The sequence below is a fragment of the Prionailurus bengalensis genome, chromosome D2 (assembly GCF_016509475.1).
Source record: "Prionailurus bengalensis isolate Pbe53 chromosome D2, Fcat_Pben_1.1_paternal_pri, whole genome shotgun sequence".
Classification (NCBI taxonomy): domain Eukaryota; kingdom Metazoa; phylum Chordata; class Mammalia; order Carnivora; family Felidae; genus Prionailurus; species Prionailurus bengalensis.
In genome coordinates, this window is record NC_057351.1 from 80,053,480 (window position 1) to 80,076,332 (window position 22,853).

The following is a 22,853-nucleotide window of genomic DNA, read 5'->3' on the forward strand; positions in this document are numbered from 1 at the left end:
ACATACTTACAGGTACTAATGTAAGTCTCTCATAAAAGCCGAGGGGCATAATGTGCACTTTCAAAAAGCTGGGGGATACCTGCATAGTCATCCAATTTAAGTCTGGACCATTAAAAGTCGGAGAAGAGACTCTTTAAATCTACCCACTAAAGCTAGAATCAGTCCAAAGTTCCCAAGAATTTTAGGCTGTTTTCCTTTGGGGTAAACACTTAAAAGACACACACACACACACACACACACACACACACTCACTCACTCACTCTTCTGAATCATAATTCCACTATTTTTTCTAACTCACCAGATTTCTCCTGTATCTCCATATTCTTGGAAAGTTTGCAGTTCTCTCTCATAGACAGCATCCCAACTATATAATCAAATGCAAAGCAAGATTCTTGAATTAAACTGCATTACGAATTAAATATGTTTCTAATACATCCTAAGTATTTATGACAGAAGGTTAAAACATTATTGTGTTATCAGGAAGTGCACATAGATCAACCCCTTAACATCCTCGTGTTAAAAGAACGAAAGAAAACAGACAAGCAGTGTAAGTTTACACTACAATACCTGACGTATTAAAAACTACTCACAGGTTTTACCTTTAAAAAGTATAAGCAAGTATTTGTTCCAGGATCCCTAAGTCCCAAACACAAGTCCAAAACTTGACTGTACAAAGTGTCATTACGGCACATTGCAGTCTAAAACATGCAGACACAAAGGTCTTCCATCAATACGCTGGTTACTCAAGAAGGAAATCACCAAACATAAGCTCTGCCTAAAAGTTACTTGTAAGTTTAAGATTTACTCCTTTTAAGTACAGTTCCCCGTCCTCATCACTTGCCTTCTCTTGCTACTTCATCTCCCTAGAATCGCCGCTCCCTCTTACCCCTTCAACTCAGCCCATCCTTACCTTCCTCTGTCATTCGTTCATCCATCTATTAATTCGTTCAGAATTACTGAACATCGATTTGGTCAGACCACTTTCTTCTACCCCAAGATGCCCCACCATCTCCTCGCTCTCTCCTCCGATCACCCTTCACTCCCACCCTTTCCAGCTCCGACATCCCTACCCCATCCCCTAAGCCTTAACCGTGCTCCCCTTACCCTTCCCTATCCCCACTACCGTCGACCCCGCCTCCTCGCTCTTTCCCCAAGCCTGCCCCTCGGGTTCGAGACCCTTACGAGGCCTCCCCAAAAGCTTCGGAGAGCATTCCGCACCCCACGATCCCTTTACACAATGACCCCTTGAAATGCCCCTTAACCACCTACAGGGTGGCCCCTCGGGATTCCAGCCCATCAATCCCCCCGCCTTACCTTCCACGCGCCACGCCCCCAAGGTCCTCCCCATCTTCCGGGGCCCCATATCCCTCCCGGTCCCTTTCCCGGGGCCCAGCCCTGGCGGTGCCGCTCACGCTCCCCCGCGGTACGCCACACTCACTGCTCTCGAGTCCCCAGCGCCGACGGGGCAAAGCCATCCCCTCCGGGACTGCCCCCTCGGGACCGCGCCGCGGCCCCAGCGCAGCCGCCGCCACCGCCGCCGCCCGCGCCAGAGTTCATCCCGCTCCGCGACCCAGAGGGCCGTGGGGGCCGCCATAGAGACGAAGCACGGACAGAGCGGACTTGTGGACGGCGCCTCTAGGCGGCGGGAGGCCGCCCACTCTACTGCTCCCGGCTCGGCTCCTTCAGCTCTGTTCTGGTCTTGGGTGCGGGTTCCCACGACCAGGCGTGGAGAGACTGGGCCTCGCCTCCCTCTCTGCCCCCTCCAGCCAGAGTCAGATGCACCCCCTTTCTGAAGTGCCCGCCTAAGCGCCACCACATTTGGGGACTGCTGTTTGTAAGGGACTGTGAAAAAGAAACATACAAAGTGGAGTCGGTTTTGCTAACCTTCACCGACGCTTAACTAACCCAACTTAACTGCAGCTTCAGCCTCTCCTAGAGTGGATTTTTTTTTTTTTAAGATTTTATTTTTGAGTAACCTCTAGACCCAGAGTGGGGCTCAAACAACCCAGAGATCAAGAGTGGCCTGCTCTTCCGACTGAGCCGGCCAGGCACCCCTCTCAGGAGGGGAATTTTAAACCAATCAGTCTGGAATTTTCTGGTGGGCACTAGTGAGGTAATCCACCTGATAAGACCCCCTGCCTTCCCTTGAGGGAAGGTGACCTTGCCTGAAATAATGCACTTTTTAAATTATTATTATTTTATTGAAGTATAGTTGACAGTCAATGTTACATTAGTTTGAGAGGTTGAAATGATCCATTCGTAATTTACTAGTCCCACCTTCGGCCTGTAAAAACGTTCCATTTTGTACAACTCCGAGCTCCCTTCTACTTGCTACATGGGATGTTGCCTGATTCATGAATCATTGAATAAAGGCAATTAGATATTTAAAGTTACTCAGCTGTTTTTGGTTTGTTTGTTTGTTTGTTTGTTTTTAAACAGGACTATTCAAGGTATTGCATTTTGGAAAAAGGCTGCCAGTGGGAAAACCCCACTAAATAGGTTGAGGCCAATATTGCTCACTGCAAAGGCACAAACCACCTCATGCATCCACGTCGTGGTCAGACGTGGAAAGTGGGTGGGACAGTCCACTGCATGATTTGGCTTCCTGGTCAGAAAGCTAATTTAATTTGTAGCTGGGATTCTGCCTTAAAAATAGCATTCTGCCCTCTTGGGACTTGATATCACTGGTGGACACGGGAATTTATGCCCAGAGAAATGAATGCCTTATGACACCCCCCCACCCCCGAACAAAAATATTCCAAAAACGAGGGTCGGATTGGAGTGTTGTGGAAGAAGGTGCAAGGGAGTCAAGATGCATGGATGCCTGTCTTCGCTGTGCCCCGAGCCAGGCACCTGATCTTGTCTGAGACTCCTAACCTTTGTGTGTCTCAACCTCCTCACCTGCACCATGCCGGAAATAGTGACTCGTTACACCAGGTTGCTCCCAACCAATGAACCTGAGATCCATCCGCCTCTTGGTCTGACTACCATTGGGATTTCTGCAGTATAATGTGAGAAATCTTGTGGGCCAAAGGTCTGGGGGTGTTTTCTGTAGCAGCCATGAACTACTGACAGTCGAAATGTCCTAGGTAGGCCAGGCTCTCGAAGGCTTCTAATAAGGCTGCCTTCCAACCAGATGGAATGTTTCCTAGGCTACGTTTCTGTTGACTCAGCAGACAGAAGTCCAATAAGTCCCTAGAGGTAAACAGCATCAACCGTTGCCTCTCCAGTTCACAGAAACCCCAATTAGGACCAAAGTGCATCTCCTCCGATACAAGATGTTCCAAAATCTTCAAGCAACCACTGGCGATAGACTACAGTAAAAGACAGATGGGGATCCATGTGTGTAGTGATTAAAGAACTCTAGGAAGAACATAAGTAACCTTATTACAGTGCAATAAAACCACCAAATGCCACGGCCATTTAGTGCTGCCCTGGGCAAATGGTTGTTTTGATCTTTTGTAGACTCTAGATGCTAGAGAAAGCAAGCTTGAATATGACTAAGTCTCAAAAAGTTTTAGGTTCTAATTACGAAGGATCCATGAAAGATAAGGCCGTCTTCAATCTGGTGCCTTGCCAACACTTAAGATGTTTTTGCTGTGTGTGATGAATGCTATAAACAGTTGTTGGTATGGAGCCCTGGAAAAACCCTCTGTTTACACAGAGTTCCTTCTGTGGCTCCAGGATTATTCTGGCTGTTTAGTCCTGACGGCTGTGTGGGGCACCACCTCTGATCACCCAGGGCAACGGGATTCTCAGTGGAGGGTAGAGAAGCCCAATCCGAGTGGAGCTGCCCATCACCAGGGAGAAGGTGGAATGTGCCAAGGAACACAGTCTCTCTCACCAGGTGCCCGTTACATAGGCAGGGGGAGGCTCTTTGAGTACTCTGGGTTGCCTCGTCTCCCTCTAATGCTGCCGATCACTGCAGCCTGGAACCCTGCTTACCTCCAACTTCTCTGAAACTGTGCTTTTAAGAGTGCTCAAACACTTCCTAATTGGCAAACCAAGGGTCAAGTTCCAAGCTTTACCTTCTTTGCTCCTCTGTAGTGGTCAACACCGCTTAGGACACCCTTCTTGAAAACCCCTCCTCGTTTTCCCAGCACCACCTGCTCTTAAGTGAGCCTTTTAAACATTTTTACTTAATGTTCATTTGATTTTGAAGGAGAGAGAGGCACAGCGTGGGCAGGGGAGGGGCAGAGAGAGAGGGAGACCCAGAATTCGAAGCGGGCTCCAGGCTCTGAGGTGTCAGCACAGAGCCCGACGCCGGGCTGGAACTCACGAACCGCGAGATCATGACCTGAGCCAAAGTCAGACATTAACTGACTGAGTCACCCGGGGACCCCTTGAGTGAGACTTTTAAAAAGGGAGCTAGGCAAGCAGCTCTGGAGTTGGACTCAGGTTTTGAGCCCTGACCCTATCATGTGTGACTGTAGGCAAGTTCTTTGACTTCTCGGGGCCTCAGTTTGCCCATCCTCATATAATAATAATAATAGTGCCCGTGGCATTACATGAGGTAATTCCTGGGGTGCCTGGGTGGCTCAGTCAGTTAAGCGTCTGACTCTTGATTTCAGCTCAGGTCATGATTTCACGGCTTGTGAGTTCGAGCCCCACATTTGGCTCTGCGCTGACAGTGTGGAGCCTGCTTGGGATTCTCTCTCTCTCTCTCTCTCTCTCTCTCTCTCTCTCTCTCAAAATAAATAAAGCTTAAAAAAAATAGAGGCGCCTGGGTGGCCTCAGTTGGTCAAGTGTCCAACTTCAGCTTAGGTCATGATCTGCCGTTTATAAGTTTGAGCCCCACATCGGGCTCTCTGCTGTCAGCAAAGATCCTCTGTCTCCCCTCACTCTTCCCCTTCCCCACTAGTTCTCTCTATCTCTCTCTCTCTCTCTCTCTCTCAAAAGAAATAAACTTTAATTTTTTTTAATGTTTATTTATTTTTGACAGAGAGAGAGAGACGGACCATGAGCAGAGGAGGGGCAGGGAGAGAGGGAGACACAGAATCCGAAGCAGGCTCCAGACTCCGAGCTGTCAGCCCAGAGCCCGACACGGGGCTCGAACTCACAAACCGCGAGACCATGACCAGAGCCAAAGTCGGACGCTCAGCCGACGGGGCCACCCAGGCGCCCCAAAAGGAAATAAACTTTAAAATAAGTAAATAAGGTAATTCCTGTGACATCCTACATGCCTGCCACACGGCAAATTCTCATTAAATGCTAGCTCAAGTTCTTCGGTTATAAATGGAGTTCAAAATGGACCTATTTCAGAACATTGTTAGGAAGATTACATAATACACCGTGCAAGTGACGCGCTCAGAACAGGGCCTGACAGACAGTGAGCGTTCAGTAAATGTTAGCTATTGTTCTTACTGTTAGTGACTTCCAAGTTCATCCTCTACCCCCAGCTCCGGGCTTTTCCTGCAGCTGCCTAGACGTCCCTGTTATGTTCAACTCAACCTGTCAACCTGTCGAAAACCCAGACTTCCTTGCACTGCCTCCTCCCCCAACCCCAGTACCTCCAAACCCTCTCTTCCCTGTGTTCTCCATTCACGTGGCCCCTGACCAGCCAAAGCAGAGCATCATCGTTGTTTTGTTCTTCCCTCAGCCTCCGCACACGGCTCCTCCTGGCCTCCCCTGGGCCTGGGCTTAGGGCCATTTTTTCCAGCCTGTCGCCACTGCTCTGCCTTCCTTTGGGCCACTCGGGCTCACAGCTCACTGGGGCCACTGCAACCCCTTTCGAGTAGACCTCCCTCGAGCCGCTCAGCTCCAGGCCCCTTCCCTGGTCCCAGTTATCCTCTGCTCCCCTCTGTTCCCCTCTCTTCCTCCACAGAGGCCTCCAGGACTCAGCCAGGTTTTCTCTCCTTCCATGCCTGATACCACTCATCCCTTTCCTTTGCATTTTCTTGCCTGATCACGGACTACAGAGTCAAGCCATCCTGAACTTCAGTCTCGACTTAGTCCATACCAGGTGTGACCTTGGGCAAGTCACTTGATTTAAACCTTTTAAGTCTCAGTTTCCTCGACTACCTAGAGGGCATAGTGAAATGGACTTTCTTGTTTCCTCTTTCAGATCCATCATAGCAGAGCGTGGCGTTTGCCTGCATACAAGCACCTGCTGAAATGCATGGGGTTTGTTTTTTTGATAAATATATAATAATGGAATCTTACCATTTGCATCGTTTGCCAGTTGCATTTTCACTTAAGAGTATTGTGGTGAGGGGCACCTGGGTGGCTCAGTCGGTTAAGCGTCGACTTTGGCTCAGGTCACGATCTCACCGTTAAGAGTTCGAGCCCCTTGTCAGGCTCTGTGCCCACTGCTCAGAGCCTGGAGCCTGTTTCAGATTCTGTGTCTCCCTCTCTCTCTGCTCCTCCCCCACTCATTCTCTCTCTCTCAAAAATAAATAAATATTTAAAAAAAAAACAATATTGTAGTGATAGGGGTGCCTGGGTGGCTCCGTCAGTCAAGCATCTGATTTTGATCTTGACTCAGGTCATGATCTCACGATTCGTGGGATCGAGCCCTGCATCGGGCTCTGTGCTAACAGCATGGAGCCTGCTTGGGAATCTCTCCCTCTTTCTCTCTCTCCCTCTGCCCCTTTCCAGCTGGTTCTGCTTCTCTGTCTCTCTCTCAAAATGAATCAAACTTGGAAAAAAAAAAAAGAATATTGTGGTGATATACTGAGAGGTCTTTTCTTATCAGAGCCTATAGATTTCTTTTATCTTCTAAACTACTTCATGACAGGGGCGCCTGGGTGGCTCAGTCGGTTAAGTGTCCGACTTCAGCTCAGGTCACGATCTCACGGTCCGTGAGTTCGAGCCCCGCGTCGGGCTCTGGGCTGATGATGGCCCAGAGCCTGGAGCCTGCTTCCGATTCTGTGTCTCCCTCTCTCTCTGACCCTCCCCCGTTCATGCATGCCTCTCTCCGTCTCAAAAATAAATAAACGTTAAAAAAAAATTATAAAAAAAAAAAATAAACTACTTCATGACAATGGAAGTGATGGCTAACAGTCAGCAGGCTGTCATTGTGTGCCAAGGACTGGGTGAAACATCCAATATGCTATCTCATTCACTCCTTAAGATTGCCACAGCAGGCAGCAATTTTACACAGGAGCAAACCAAGGCGCAGAGAAGTTGCTCCGGATCACACAGTGAGTGCTCACCTGACACCGGAACCCAAGCGGTCCACTCTAAAACCTGCCTCGCAACCGCTACATGGGTGTGTTTCGATCACTGTAGAAGTTTTGCTGAAGGTTTTCCTAAGAAGGCAGTCAAGAGGAATTCCGTCATACGATACGCAACACTACATCCTAAAAATTCCTTATTCTCATCTTTCCCCAAGTTTCAGAATTCTCTTTCTCTTTCTCCTTCTCCCCGAAAATGCTGTTGAAAATGCTGTTGATCTGGCTCTTTCCTCTCTCATCTTCTCCTGCGTCTCAAATCTTTTCTTCAGGGGGCCACCCAAGGCACCTTGTTCGTAATGAGCTTATTCCTTTTACTAGCTTCTTTGATCTCCGTTCCCCTCTAGCACCTGCTGATAAAATACAACCATCTTCTGTGGGACCCTCCCACTTTTTATGCAACTTTCACTCAACAGTCATTTGGGGGGGGGGGCATGCAGTCACATGCTGGGTAATATCTACATGCCAGGCGTTATCCCAAATGCTGGACTACAGCAGTAAGCAAATCAAAGATGAATCCCTGTCCGCATGCAGTTCAGAATGTGCCAGCGGAGAGACAAAGACAATATGCTGAGAAATGAATAAAGTAGGGATGATGTTAGATGGTGATAAGTAGGAAAGGGGAAGGGAAAGCAGGGAAGGAATATTGAGAAGGTCAGGCTGGGGCTGCGGTCTGGTTAGGGTGATAAGAGGAGGATTCTCTGACCAGGTGGCCCTAAGTGAAAATCTGCAACAGGTTGTCATACGTTATATCCCCAGGGAAGCAGAGTCTAAGACTGAGATGAACACGAAAGAAGATTACTAGGGAGTGCTCTCAGGATCACCACCTACTGGGGAAGGGAGAGAAACAGAGCTGGATGGAGGAAGTTGGTGGACTGGGACACCATTACAACAGCACCTCAGCCAGCACCTCTTTCCCCTACAGGGCACTCTGGAGCTGGGATGACCCTTTGGAATTACCCCAGGTTGGAAGGAAGGAGGTGAGCCTTTATCCATCTATATTGATGAGGCATTGAATGTTGGTCACCCAGAAAATGAGGAATGATCTCAGGCAATGACACTATACTGAAGGCAAGTCCATGAGAAAGCTGACAATTTCCCCAGCTGGGGAAGAAGCTGGGTATGGTAGAATAGTAAGTCCTGCAAGGGTGGATATGGGTCACACATCAGAGCATCTAGAGCAGAGATAAAGGAGTAAACCTTGCAACTATCTGTGAGAAGAGCACTCTAGGCAAAGGGAACAGCAAGTGCAAAGGCCCTGAGGTAGGATGAGATAGGGATACCCAGGAAGCAGAAAGACTAGTGTGGCCGAAGCCGAGTGAACAAAGGGGGCAGGAGCAAGAAAGGAAGTCAGATGAGTGATAGGAACCAAGTCATTACAAGGTTTAGGTTTAGACCAAGAAGCAACATGCTTTAAATTTAAAAAAAAATTTTTTTTTATGTTTACTTAAACATAAAGAGAGACACACACACAGAGTGCGAGCAGGGGAGGGCAGAGAGAGAGGGAGGGAGACACAGAATCTGAAGCAGGCTCCAGGCTCTGAGCTGTCAGCGCAGAGCCCAATGCAGGACTCGAACCGATGAACCGTGAGATCATGACCTGAGCCGAGGTCGGATGCTTCACCGACTGAGCCACCCAGGCGCCCCTAAATTTTAAGTTTTAGCATGACCAATTTGGTTGCTGTGTTGAGATTACATTTGGCAGGGAAGGGGTTGATGACAAGATGGAACCCAGGGTTTCTCAACCTCATCCCGTGGGGGAGGTGGGGGTCCTATGCATTGTAGGATATTTGGCTGCCCTCTAACCACTATTACCAGCAGCACCCTCCGCCAAGTTGTGACATCCAAAAATGCCTCCAGACACTGCCAAATGTCCCCTGAGGGGTAAAATTGCCCCCAGTTCAGGGCTCTTGAGTCAGAGACTGTTATAAAGACCCAGGAAAGAATTGATGATTTAGACCACCATGATAGGTGATAGGTGTGCTGGTGGTGAGTCGTAGGATTCTCGATATATTTTTAAGACTGTGCTGACTGATCAAAGGTGGGGGAGGTCAACCATGATTCCAAGGTTTTGGGCCTGTGCAACAGTCAGAAAACAGTCCTTCTGCTGAACTTTTGGAGAGCGTGGTAGAAGGAGACTTGTGGGAGATCAGAAGTCCAGTTTCGAACCTGAAAGATCGGACAAAGAGAAGAATGGTGATCCTGAGCTTCTTTACCTAACTTTGCGAGATTTAATTTTTGCTGTTTTTTTTTAAATTTGTTGTTCCAGGGGCGCCTGGGTGGCTCAGTCGGTTAAGCGGCCGACTTCGGCTCAGGTCACGATCTCACACTCCGTGAGTTCGAGCCCCGCGTCGGGCTCTGTGCTGACCGCTCAGGGCCTGGAGCCTGTTTCCGATTCTGTGTCTCCCTCTCTCTCTGACCCTCCCCCGTTCGTGCTCTGTCTCTCTCTGTCTCAAAAATAAATAAACGTTAAAAAAAAAAAAAAAAGCATAGCTTTAAAAAAAAAAAAAAATTTGTTGTTCCAATCTTCTTTCCATGATTTTTCGTTAAATTCGTGTCCTTTTGTTACAGAATCCAATCCCTTCCCACCTTCACTGCTACCACCATTTCACTTCCAACCACCCCCAAAGTCACCTCCCTCCTGCGGATTACAGTACCAGCCTTCCCCCTCTGCCACATTAGAGCCTCCACGCCGCAGCCAGAGTGGTCCTACGGAAATGGAAATAGCAGCACTTTCTTTCTATGTCAAACGCCAACCGCGCACTTGCTTGAATCATCTCCCTCCTTTCCTTCTTGAGTTGGATTTTATTAGTAAGAGTCTCATTTGCAAAGAGAAAAAATGATTTGGGGAACTCTCGAGGGCTCTGCAGAAGAGGCGGTATCTGAGATGCGCAGGGCCCGAGACGGAGGACACTTCGCGGGGGTTGGGTTCCAATAGGGCAAATCTGCGTCTCTGCGGGCGCTCCGGCCCCTTGGCCTCACCCGCCAAAAACTTCATTTCCCAGGATGCCAAGGGGCGGGGCCGGCCGGAAGGCTGCGTGCCCTCCGCGGGGCATGATGGGGGAGTTGGAGATTTCCATCATGGCGGCTTCCATTTCGGGCTACACCTTCAGCGCTGTGTGTTTCCACAGCGCCAACAGCAACGCTGACCACGTAGGTGCCGGGCCCCCCGCCGCGGCCGCTGGAGCCTCCAGCCTCCGTCCCGGGCCGGCGCCTGCGGCCAAGCTGGAACCGCTCGCGGCTCACCCCCTGGGCTCCCGGGCTGGCCCGAGGGGCAGGTGACCCGGGCGGCTCCCGCCCCGGCGAGCTCCTGCTACCCTGGGCTCCTTCGCCCCTGGGATGGATGGGCCCCCTCATTCGGTGCCTGCCACCTCCTGGCCCTCTCAGGACAGCCGTCTTGTTTTTAGCAAAGCTGTCTCGGTTGGCAGCCAGCAGTGTCTGGAGTCGCTTAGTGGAAACCGAGCTCCTGCCCCTCCCTGAGAGGCTTCTAGACTTGCGAGGAGCTCCCGGGGTCGGCAGAGAGCGGAGAGACCGAGCTTTAGTCTGGGAACCGAGGCACCCTGCCCCGCCCGCCGGTCTCACAGGTTGTTGTGGGGTGCGACGAGGGAAAGAAACCATGGCTGTCACTATTCATACTCGTTAGATACGTTCGTGTGTTTTCTTCGCCTCGATGGAAAATGGAGAATGTAAACAGGAGTGTTTAGGTGTAGGGTCTGTTTGCCTTGAAGTTGCATATTTAGTTCCTTGGCGAATGTTCTAAAACCACGGCGCTCGTCGCAGCGAAATAGGGAAATGACAGGCCTACGTATGAGTGATCGGAAATGCATAGGCTTCGGAGCTCCCCGAGAGCAAAGCTTGTCTGCTTCAATGTCTTTATTTCGCGAATTGTCTTTTTAATGTCATTCGCCTGGATGGAAGTTTCTTTGTGAAACTAGGTAACTTTTATCTTTACATATGTAATCTGTCCACCAAATTGAGGGGTTATTTGAAAAGATGTCAATAGTGAATTATTCAAATTTATTTAATAAGTGTGTGTGGGGGGGTTGTGGTTGTCATTACAAAGCAAAATGATACACTGCAGAATAAGGAACTGGGTTTGGTTTCATGTCTGCGATCTTAGCCTCCGTTAGTAAAAACTGATCACACAGAGAGGTGATTCTGTTAGTAAGTTGGGTATCATGAAATTATTGTACTTTTCATCTCTTCGATGTTGATAGTGGAGATAGGAATACACATGGGTGTTTCCAGAGTTAGCTCACGTCTCTGGACACTAAGGCCTGTGATACTATAGGCAGCTATTTGATAATGTAATGAAGTTCCATATATAGTTGGTTTGTGATACTCCTGATGTCCTTAGAAGTATAAAATACGGTTTCAGCAATGCTTCTTAACATCTGTAGTTCTTGGACTACCTAGTAATATCACAGTTTTTGCAGAAGGCAAGACTATTGTTAAGAATAAGTTACCTCTTGGATAGATGTTCTACAAACAGCAGTGACATGGCCATGTTACTTAGATTGTTATTAATTTAATTCGAGAAATATTCCCTTATATCTGTGCTTTGCCAGACATGGTGCTAGACTTTGTGGAAGTCTTTGCCATGATATGGAAGTATGTCTCCAAACAGTTTGCAACTTTATTTCACATGGCCATAGCTGTTTATGTTAACCTTGCCACGATTATATATGCAGACTACTTTAATTTCGATTTTATACATTTTAAAGTTGAGGAATCAAAAACTTGCTTTTGTAGTGCATTCTTGTTTTGTCCAGGAAAGAAACTAGTTTAAAATCACTCATTCTGTAGAGCTGAGGTGAGCAAGCATTTTCTGTAAAGGGCCAAACAGTAAATGTTTTAGGTTTTGTGAGCCAGTCTCTGTAGCAACTACTCAATTCTGCTGTTGGATGAAGACAGCAGCCAAAGACAATAAATAAATTAGGGTGAATGTTTCCAATAAAACTTTAGTTATGGACTCTGAAATTTGAATTTCATATAATTTTCACATCATGAACTATTCCTATGTTTTATTTTTTGCAACCATTTAAAAGTAGAACCTATTCTTAACTTGTCGGCTGTACGCTAACAGGCATGAAGCTAGATTGAACCCACATACCACAGTTTGCCTCCTTCCGCTATAAAGTAACAGTGGCTCAGATAATCCCGACCAGTAGATAATAAACATTCATTTTATACTTGGCTTTGGAATGTCTTGATGTCACTGTTGACTTTTTCAATCTGAGGACTATGATAGAGTTTCCAGGTAAGATACAGGGTACTCAATTAAATGTGAATTTCAGATAAATGGGAAGTAATTTTTTAGTGTCAGTATATCCTAAATATTACATAAAAAATTGTTCATTGTTTATCTGAAATTCACACTTAACTGAGTAGCCTGTATTTTTATTTTCTAACTCTGGCAGTCCTAGACTGTGGAACACTAAGGATCTGTAGATACAGTCTTAAGTGTGAAGTTCTATAGAAATTTAAACTTTTCTTCATTTTAATTTTTATCAATTTGTTACAAAGACAGAGCTTCTCTTTTGTAGCGAGAGCTCATAACTGAAAGACTTGTATGGAATAAAAGTCACTGTGTCTCAAACCAGTAGTCACGAACACTCCTTTAGGTTTGAGAGAAAAAAATTTTTTTTAACGTTTTAATTTATTTTGAGTGAGAGCACATGTGCATGCATCCATTGTGCGGAGGGGGGTAGAGAGAGAGAGAGGGAGAGAGAGAATCCCAAGCAGGCTCCTCACTGTCAGTGCAGAGAGCCATGCGGTGCTCCGTCCCACGAACTGTGAGATCATGACCTGAGCCGAAATCAAGAATCGGATGCTCAACCCACTGAGCCACCCAGGTGCTTGAGAGAAAATTTTTTAGAGGGGATCTGTATATTACTTAAGTTTGAGAAATACCCTGTACATGATGATTTGGGATTTTAGGACACTCCCCTAATTCAACACAAAAACTATGCTGTAAAGCATCTATCTCTCCCTCCTCACCTCCACAGATTCCAACTGGAAATATATATTTTTTAATGTTTATTTTTGAGAGGGAGAGAGAGAGAGTGAGTGGTGGGGAAGGGCAGAGAGGGGAGACAGAATCCCAAGCAGGTTCCGTGCTGTCAGCCCACAGCCCAACGCAGGGTTCGAACCCACAAATCATGAGATCATGCATGATCTGAGCTGAAATCCAGAGTCGGATGCTCAACTGGTTGAGCCATCCAGGCTCCCCTCAACTGGGAATATTTTTAAACTAGGAAATTCCTTTAATTGACTTGAAGGGTTAGCCTAGAATAGAAAGGTATGTAGTGCAAGGGCATTGTTTCGGAGCACCTGGGTGGCTCAGTCGGTTAAGCGTCTGACTTCAGCTCAGGTCATTATCTCATGGCTCGTGGGTTCGAACCCCACATCGGGCTCTTTGCTATCAGCTCGGAGCCCGTGTCAGATCCTCTGTCTCTCTCTCTCTCTACCCCGTGCTCTCTTTCTCTTTCTGCCCCTCCCCTGCTCTCTCTCTAAATAAATACATAAAACATTTGAAAAGGGGAGGGGGCACTGTTTCAACAATTATCCTCAACCAGTATTTATTGAGCACCTCCAATGTGTTAGGCTGGGCACTGTGCTGGGTGCTGAGGTATAGCAGTGAGCAAACACAGAGTCCCTGCTCTCATGGAGCTTACATTTTAGTAGGTGTAGGCATTTCTTTGTTAATACAAGGATGTACTATGGCGGATAGTGAGAAGACTGAGAAGAAAAAGAATGCAGGGGACAGGAGACAGAGTGTGTGACAGTCCCTGTTTCCGTTACATTGGCCATCTAATAAGGTGCCATCTGAGTAAAGAGCCAAACGGACCGGGGCGCCCGGGTGGCTCAGTCGGTTAAGTGTCCAACTCTCGATTTCGGCTCAGGTCGTGATCTCATGTTTGGTGAGTTCAAGCCCCATGTCGGCTCCACGCTAACAGTGCGGAGCCTGTTAGGGATTCTCTCTCTCCCCCCGCACCCTTTCTGCCCCTCCCATACATCCTCTCTCTCTCTCTCTCTCTCTCTCTCTCTCTCTCTCTCTCACAGAATAAATATACTTTAAAAAAAAAAAAAAAGCAAAATGGAGGAAGGAGTAAGCACATGGCTCTTCCGGAAGGGCGATTGCAGAACAGCCTATTAGTTCACCCTCTTAGGAAAGTTATTGTGACAGCCAGTGAATGTTCTCCAACTGTGCCTGTGCTGAACATGGCAGCAAGTACACAGTAGGTTATGTGCCGAGTGACCCAGGATTTCCCATTCTCCCAAGGTGTAAGGAAACAAACCTCCGTGTTTATTAAGGAAAAATATTCGTGCGAATGATAAATTTATTTGCTGAAATCCTCATTTCCCACAGCCCGTACAAGAGCAATTCGTTGTGCTTTGTGTTAAACTTCTTCATCCTTTTATCATTAACGGTGCTTTTAAAACAATGAAATAAATTGTATGCCGTTTCCAGAAAACAACCTTGGAATATTTCTGCTTCCTGAGCTTTTTTGATATTGGTTATTACACTCAGTAGGATTTAAGAAATGAATTCACTCTACTTATTTTTGCTTCAAAAAAAAAAGCAGGTTTTTTTTTTTCTTAAGGGATTAAAGTATTTCATCGTGTATGGAATCCTTTTTTCAAACAATCCAGTTAATCGATATATCTCAGATTGCTTTAGTCTTCCTTGTGGGTTTATAGAAGAGTAGTTTCTTTGGCAAGCTTTTTGGATTATTGTTAAAAATTGTTATAAAATTATAATGCCCTCCATTCCTTTTAATTCCAGTAAAAAATCATCTTTATGTTTAGTCTGCGACTATTTTCTCTGATTACTTTTAGGAAGGATTTCTGCTGGGAGAGGTAAGACAAGAGGAAACCTTTAGCATCAGTGACTCACAAATCAGCAACACAGAATTTCTGCAAGTAATCGGTAAGTGAGTTTATCACTGAGCTTAGAGATACTTTTTCTGTGTCAGTGCTGTTTGTTTCGTTCTTTGGCCCTTTCCCGATTTTAATCTGAAAGATGAAAGGCACATAGAAGACCATTAAAATCACAACACAAATCACTTGCACCGATAACTGGTAGGGAATGTTTTATAAGTCAGTGTGGACTTGCAGCGTGTGACTCTATGTGTAGGAAGCCTTGCAAAGCTGTCTCTTACTAACTGGTCTTTTACTGAAGTGCTGTGTGCTATTTCGCTTGATTGTCTCTTTGAAACCACACTGAATCCCAAGTTTGCGGCTCTGGCTATTCCCCATTGTCAGCCTCCCCGCGTACTGGAACGAATGGATCTGTTGGGCTGGTGCTTCCTGGAAGGATCTGGCAACAGTGTTCACACTTGTTTACACGAGCAGTTTGCTGAATGGAAGCAGCTTTCTTTCTTTTCTTTTTTTTTTAAACTTTTAAAATGTTTATTTTTGAGAGACGAGCAGGCAGAGGCAGAGAGAGAGGGAAACAGAGAATCCGAAACAGGCTCCAGGTCCGAGCTGTCAGCACAGAGCCCAACGCGGGGCTTGAACTCACGAACAGTGAGATTGTGACCTGAGCCAAAGTTGGACGCTTATCCGACTGAACCACCCAGGTGCCCCTCGAAACAGCTTTCTGAAGAACAACCCAGTCGATTTGGGGGCAATTGCTGAGGAAGTTGAAGAGCATTTATAGATGCGCCCACCCTCTTTGCATCAGCCCCCCTTTTTTAAAAATTTTTTTTAATGTTTATTTATTTCTGAGACAGACAGAGCATGAGTGGGGGAGGGGCAGAGAGAGAGAGGGGGACACAGAATCAGAAGCGGGCTCCAGGCTCCGAGCTGTCAGCACAGAGCCCGACGTGGGGCTCAAGCTCACAAACCATGAGATCATGACCCGAGCCAAAGTCGGTCACTCAACCGACTGAGCCACCCAGGCGCCCCAAGCCCCTTTTTGATAACTAGGGATCAAACTGCACCTCAAGCATGTCACCAAGCAGCATGTCCTGATGCTCAGAACCCAGCAGGGGACATTTCACTTCTGCGGCCAACATCTGTTGACTATTGCGTGTGAGGCACGTGCCACACAGCGAGGGGGATATCCAGATGCATCTCTTGCTGCCAGGAGTGTGGGGAGGAGAAGACAAGTAAGCAGAGATACCAGACAAAGCACAAGATGGGTACTGTAAGAAAGGAACAGAGACGAGCCCCTAAGTGGAAAAGGAAAACCTGCTCGTGGGGAAAATCAGTAATGGTGACATGAAGGAGGTGAACTCAGGGCTAGTGGGCAGTGCATTCAGGGGAACCCAGAGCAAGGAGTGCATAAAATATACAGGGAATCTGGCCTGTTTCTACACAATTAAAATACAGAATGTGTGAAGGGGACTGGTTGCTGGTTTGAAATCTTGCTGGAAGGTTAGGTTATGTTGGGGCCACATCAGCAATTTCAAGCCTGTTCTGAAAGCCTTCTAGTACGTGGGTTGGGAGGCCGGGATGAGGACTGGAGGAGGGGGGGGGGGGGCGGTTAGGATTGTGGGGGCGGGGACAAGAAATAGTTAATTTCCTCAAGGACCAAACCTATAAAACCTACTCCCCACAACAATGACTTACTAGAAATTCTTTTTAACGCTTACTCATTTTTGAGAGACAGAGACAGAATGCAAGCGGGAGGGGCAGAGAGAGAGGGAGACACAGAATCCCAAGCAGGCTCCAGGCTCCAAGCTGTCAGCACAGAGCCCGACGCGGGGCTCAAACCCACCAACTGTGAGATAATGAGCTGAGCCAAAGCCGGACGCTTAACCGACGGAGCCACCCAGGTGCCCCAATAATGACTTATTATAAAGACTTGATATACGGGATGTAGCCCTTCTTTCACTGAGATTTTGTTTTTGTTTTGCTTAACTCTTTAAAATTCTGCGATAGAGACCTTGGTTTCGTTGGACATGTGTGCAGTTTTATTGTTTGCACTTGGATTTTCAAAAACGAATTTGGTATTTGAAGGTTAAAATGCCAGAGTTAACTGACAGCAAACCATGCAAGAAAGAGCTCTCTTACCTGGCGTGCTCACCAAAGCAGCATTTCTGATGAATATTCTGGCTATTTATTTATTTTTAAAGAAATAGAATGGGAAAATAATTCCAATTCTACAGTTTAATGCGGTGTATCTGCTTTATAAGCCTTCGGGTTCTCGCAGTAAGTACGTTTCCATGGTATTGTAAATACGGAGAAGTACCGATTGATAGAGTGTCCCAGTTAATACAGCACCATGACAACCATCTTTTGCTGTACAACGTTTAGCTTATTAGCTGTATTCATTTCATTGTTTGAGACAGATTATGGATCTTATGGGCAAAGCGTTTGCTGGTATTCTCTTAAAAGTATTGTTATCATTGGAATAGTTTTCTTTTAAAAAGGAATACATGTTAGAAATATAAACCGGGGACTCTGGAAAATCTGGGTGGGAAGGGCAAACGTTAGCTGAAGTGCCATGAGTAGTGTTTCAGACCAGTGGTGTAAAGAATTCCTGGCACAGCTTAACCTCCAGAACGAGATGTTCTAAATAAAATGAAGTGACCAAAGTTGGTATTTGCTGCACATGTCTGAATCCATGTACAGATCCCTTTATCTTTCCCTCTATAATAAGGACTTCATAAAGAATGCTACGTTCAGAACACGAAGTGTCGCGTTTTGTGTTGATTACATATTAATTTTAAAGGCTGTGCTAATTCACTTTAAAATCTTTATTTTTGGGAGAGAGAGACACACACACACACACACACACACACACACACACACACACACAGCATGAGAGGGGGAGGGGCAGAGAGAGAGGGAGACACAGAATCCGAAGCAGGCTCCAGGCGTTGAGCTGTCAGCACAGAGCCTGACACGGGGCTCGAACTCACCGACTGCGAGATCATGACCTGAACCGAACTCGGACACCCAACCGGCCGAGCCGCCCAGGCGCCCCAGTGCTAACTCACTTTAAATAGAGCTGTCCACCCTTTGTTCTAGGAAGGGGAGGGAGCAGACCACCACCCAAGGGCTTCCTTGGTTAATGAAGTGATGCCACTGCAGTTACTGGAAAGGTTGGGAGTAGTGGAACTGAGTCACCCCCAGAAGGAGAAGCAGAGGTAGGACGATCGATTGGCGGGAACAGCCGAAGGTCCGGGGGTAGCGAACTTCTAAGGAAATGAGTGAAGAGACGCCCTGCACGTGTGAAGAGGAGTCTTGACCACACGGATGAGCTTAGAGGCACGGCCGACTCTGGGGCCGCAAGCAAGGCTGCCCCGCTTCTGCCTGTTTTCAGAGGCCTACCTATCAGCCAGCGTGCCAGCCGGCTTCCGGGTCATCTGCGGCTTTATCGCGTTTCAGGCTTTCACCCAGTCTTCTCCATGGAGCGCTTAGGCCTTGCAAAAAATCTTCTAGGAGAAAGATTCAGCTTCCTTTAGCAAATGCCACACGATATCTAGGACATATCTTTAGGGTGCTTCTAATCCCAGTTGTAAACCATGACAAGTCTGCTGGGCAGTTGATGACAACAATGTGTATTTGGGGTTCAGAACTGACTCGAGGGGGTTTCTGAAAATACCCTTTAAAGTAGAAGGTGAGTTTTTTCTCTTTTTCCTGCACTCTAATTTTTAAAGTTTTTGCTACAAATGTTCCACGTTCTAATCGCATCACCAGTAGTATCTGAAATAACGTAGGATGGTGTAATGTATTATGCTCGGTGATGAAAGAGAGAACGATTTCTAGATGAAGGTTTCTTGTTTGCACCACTTGGTCCACAGCTACGCGAGGCGATGAACTGGTCTTCCCAGTGGGGGAACTGCATTCGTGCGCATGTTCTGGCAGCGTTAACATTAGGACAGAAGCTAATGGACACAGTCCCATGTCCTCCAGGGTCATGGTTTCATTTTAATTGCGTTAAAATTGTAGCCTGGAACTCTGTGCCTGTGGCTTTTTAAACAACAGGTGATTAGCCTCTGTCCAGAAGAATGTTATTAATAGAATTGAATGGTTAATTCGTCTCATGGTCTTGTAAAGCAACCCAGACCCCAAGCCCCCTGATGAGCTTGAAGAAATTGTTCACTCTGGTTAATCCCAGCAATAGTTCCAGAAGCCATTAGGATCTGCCTTCTAAATGACTGTTTCCCTTGGTGCTGACCGTCTTTGAAAGGGTTAACAGGCCTCCAGAGTCTCCTCCTCCCTTCCCCCTCAAAACACCTGGCCCAAGTTGTCCTGAGCCCATTAGTGGGTTATTGATGGGGGGGGGGGGGGTAGGCCCTCCTCTCCCCAAGCTGTCCTCACTGCGCTCACACACTTTGATTAAATGCTTCCAGTCAGTTGTTACTTTTTCCTCTTATGCTTTGTTTAACTAGGTGAGATTGAATGAGGGCACACAATAGCTGCGGGTTCTGAATAAAAGCTTTCAGATGTGTGCTTCTCGTTCGTGGACAGATGGAAACAGAACTTGTTCTCCAGTTGACTTTGTACTGAGAATGTGTCCCTGAGTTGAAGTGTTAAGAAGGCACACTGCCTTCACTAGTACCTACTAGGGAGAGGAAAGCTGTCTTTTCATTCAAGATTTTAGTTAAGAAAACAAAGAAAAATCCTGGGCTATTTGATACTTGCCTGTATCTTACCAGATTAACTGAGATGTGTTTTTTTTCTTTCTAATTACAGAAATCCATAATCATCAGCCTTGTTCAAAACTTTTTAGGTAAGCCACATTCTTTGTCACTTTTAGTCCTCATTAAAATATTAATTGATAAAAACTAGTGAATTTCGGGGCGCCCAGGTGGCTCAGTTGGTGAAGCACCCAACTCTTGATTTCGGCTCAGGTCATGATCTCACAGTTTGTGAGACTGAGGTCCTCATCAGGCTCTGCGATGACAGCGTGGAGCCTGCTTGGGATTCTCTCTCTCCCTCTCAAAATAAATTTAAAAATTTTTTAATTTTCTCTCTCTCTCTCTCAAAAATAAATTAAAAAAAAAAAAGAACTGGAATTTAAAAAAAAACTAATGAATTTAGGTCTGCAGCTGATTGTGGCTATAAAGTCACACGTAAAACTGAGGGCATCCAAATTCACTTGTTTGTGAACGAACACCTATGTGTTTGGGGCACTGTGTTAGGTTAGGGAAAGGGGAGGGATGGTATAAATCTTGGCCTCACTGGTTTACAATGAAAGCCTGCTCCGGCACCCTCCCAAGGACTGTTCGGCCCCAGAGCAGGAAGTTAAGGATCACGTATGGATAAAATAACTTAAGGGGTGTTTTTAAGAAGAATAAAAAATGTTCAGTGTTCAACTTTATGAGGAAAGGAAAGGAAAGATGGAACCTTCATTTTGCGTGTATATAAGTTAATATACACCGGGTGCATACTAAGACCAACTAAAGGACAGAAAGGAAGAAATGGGAGGGCACCGTTCAGAAGGGAGGGAGCAAATGACAGGGGTGGAGGGCAAGAGAGAAAAGTGCCAGTGTCCTCTATGCACCACGCTTCTCCACAGACTCCCATCGGGCCTCTGCCTGCTCTCTCAGCCCCAGACCCCTCCACCCGATGGTTGCCGTGATGGCTCCAACTCAGTGTTTCTTAACCCCCACCCCTGAGGGTGTGTTCTACCTTCCCAGAAGCCAGTACCTCCCTTCTAGAGCTGCCCACGCTAGTGCAATTCAGCGTTCTCGGTCAGCGCTCCCTTCTCTAACACCTGCCCACCCCTCGTGCCTAGCCGTTCTTGCTGTATGTCCCCCGCTCTCACCCTGACCCCTGTCTCGTTCTCAGCTGGCCCAAACACCCAGCCCCTTGCACCCAAGAACTCCTGGGGACCCCTCCCTCTGCCCCCCACCACACACACGCCCACCCATTGAGGATTTCAGAGGCTTGCCCTCATGCAAGATGGCTACCTGTGGACAAAGCCTGAAAGCAGCCAAAAACCTCATCACTTTCAGATTTACACGTAATTGGAAGAGGAGTGGGAAGCAAAGCAAGCAATTCATCTGAGAAGAATCTCAGAGCACACGACGTGATTCGGGCCCTGGTCCTCACATTCCCTGTGTTTGGTCCATGAAAGTATCCGATTTGGCCCTGATTCTGCAAAGCTCTGCTAGCCTTTCTGAGGAGTTCCTTAAAATGCTGTCAGTAAGATTGTACCAGAACAAGGACTTAACTTAAGTCTGCTTTAAAATTTTATTTATTTACTTATTTTATGTAGTCTACACCCGACGTGGGTGAGAACAACAGACTCCCACTCCTCCAACTGAGCCAGCCAGGCACCCCAGGATTTAAGTTTAAATCATAGACCTATAATTCTTGGAGCTGAAAGAAACCTTAGAAATCTATGTCTACTCCCTGTTTCCGGAAAGGGAAATGGAGACCACATGGGTTAAGTGACTCACCCGAGATCATAAAGTGAGAAGCAGCATGGCAGGAGCTGGTTTCTCCTGACTTCCAGTTCCGTGGCTTTGTTTTTGTTTTTACTCTTTTTTTTTTTTAACTTTTAAAATGTTTTATTTATTTTTGAGAGAGAGAGAGAGAGACAGAAAGACCGAGTACGAGTCGGGGAGGGGCAGAGAGAGAGGGAGACAGAATCCATGAAGCAGGCTCCGGGCTCTGAGCTGTCAGCACAGACGGCTCAGGTGGGGCTCGAACCTGTGAACCACAAGATCATGACCTGAGCCGGTCAGCCACTTAACCGACTGACCCACCCAAGCGCCCCTGTTTTTACTCTTTCTTGAACTTCTCACTGCTTTATAAGGCCTGGGCTTGTGGTGGTGGGAGGAAGGCGGAGGGACGGCATTCCTGAAAGCACAGCCAGTGGTGGAAAGGCCCACGCATCATCGTGCCTGGCCTGCTCACCACAGGATCCGGGTCAGGTAGGTCTACTTGAGGGTCGGACCTGGCTTCAAATCTCAGTTCTTCCATCTGCCAGCTCTACGGTTGCAGGCAAATCGCTCACCCTGAGTCTCTCTATCTACAAAAATGGGAATGGAACTCGGAACATGTTGGGCTGTGCTAATACCTACCTACTCACCAGTATTGAGGCAAGAATGAAATGAAATAACACGAGAAATCAGCCAAACATTTAACAGATGTTCGTCTCCCTTCTGCACTTCTCAGAAAAGGAGCTCTTGTGTCCCCCTCCCCCCACCCCAAGTAATTGATACTTAGAAACAAGGAAACCACACGTTTCATAATTACTTGCTATCAGTACCTCCCACGTGTGGAAGTAATACAATTTCATCAGTCTCTTGAGTATTCTTTGATGCAAAAGATACCTTCTATCATCAGAAAGCATTGAGATAGATTTCTCTGTATATCTGTTGAAGACAAGCAGTTCTATCTCTATTACCAACTTTTGGGATTCAGTGACCCATAGTCGCACGAGGCTAAGCGTATTCGTGTCAAAATACTACACAGTTTTAATAAAATATATTTTCTCTTTAAAAAAACCAGTTTTTATGACTATGCAAGCAAAGTTAACGAAGAGAGTTTGGACAGGATTCTTAAAGATCGGAGAAAGGTATGTTCTATTTCTTGCTTAGTCTGATTCGGAAATCCCTCTTTGTCTTATCATCTAACCTTAAAACCAGAAAGGAATGTAAAATGAGACAATGTGGTTTGTCATTAATGTGTGAGAGTTCTGTTGACTTCAGTAGATTTTAAAGGTAAATCGCACGTGTGAGATAATGTTTCTAACATATCAATAGAAAA

At 46.7% G+C, this 22,853-nt stretch overlaps 2 protein-coding genes across 6 annotated transcripts in view; one reads left to right on the forward strand and one right to left on the reverse strand.

Moving 5' to 3' along the window:
- The window catches only part of EEF1AKMT2 (EEF1A lysine methyltransferase 2), a 90,986-nt gene extending 89,398 nt beyond the window's left edge, over positions 1-1,588 (reverse strand). For 3 of the 5 annotated variants that reach the window (XR_006299871.1, XM_043597808.1, XM_043597809.1), the window contains exons 1-2: positions 1,439-1,581; positions 299-364 (exon numbers count right to left, since the gene is read on the reverse strand). Coding sequence is in view for 4 of the 5 variants with exons in the window: in XM_043597808.1 (XP_043453743.1) it covers positions 299-364; positions 1,439-1,557 (185 nt within the window). In the remaining variant the exon portion in view is untranslated. Of the gene's footprint in view, positions 1-298; positions 365-1,438 lie in introns of all 5 variants that reach the window. The other 2 variants (XM_043597810.1, XM_043597807.1) reach the window with 2 other exon arrangements.
- An 8,615-nt stretch (positions 1,589-10,203) lies between these two features.
- The window catches only part of ABRAXAS2 (abraxas 2, BRISC complex subunit), a 30,801-nt gene continuing 18,151 nt past the window's right edge, over positions 10,204-22,853 (forward strand). Inside the window, exons 1-4 of the mRNA XM_043597811.1 lie at positions 10,204-10,325; positions 15,015-15,105; positions 19,827-19,863; positions 22,596-22,662. Of these exons, the coding sequence (XP_043453746.1) occupies positions 10,227-10,325; positions 15,015-15,105; positions 19,827-19,863; positions 22,596-22,662 (294 nt within the window). The 5' untranslated portion in view covers positions 10,204-10,226. The remainder of the gene's footprint in view (positions 10,326-15,014; positions 15,106-19,826; positions 19,864-22,595; positions 22,663-22,853) is intronic.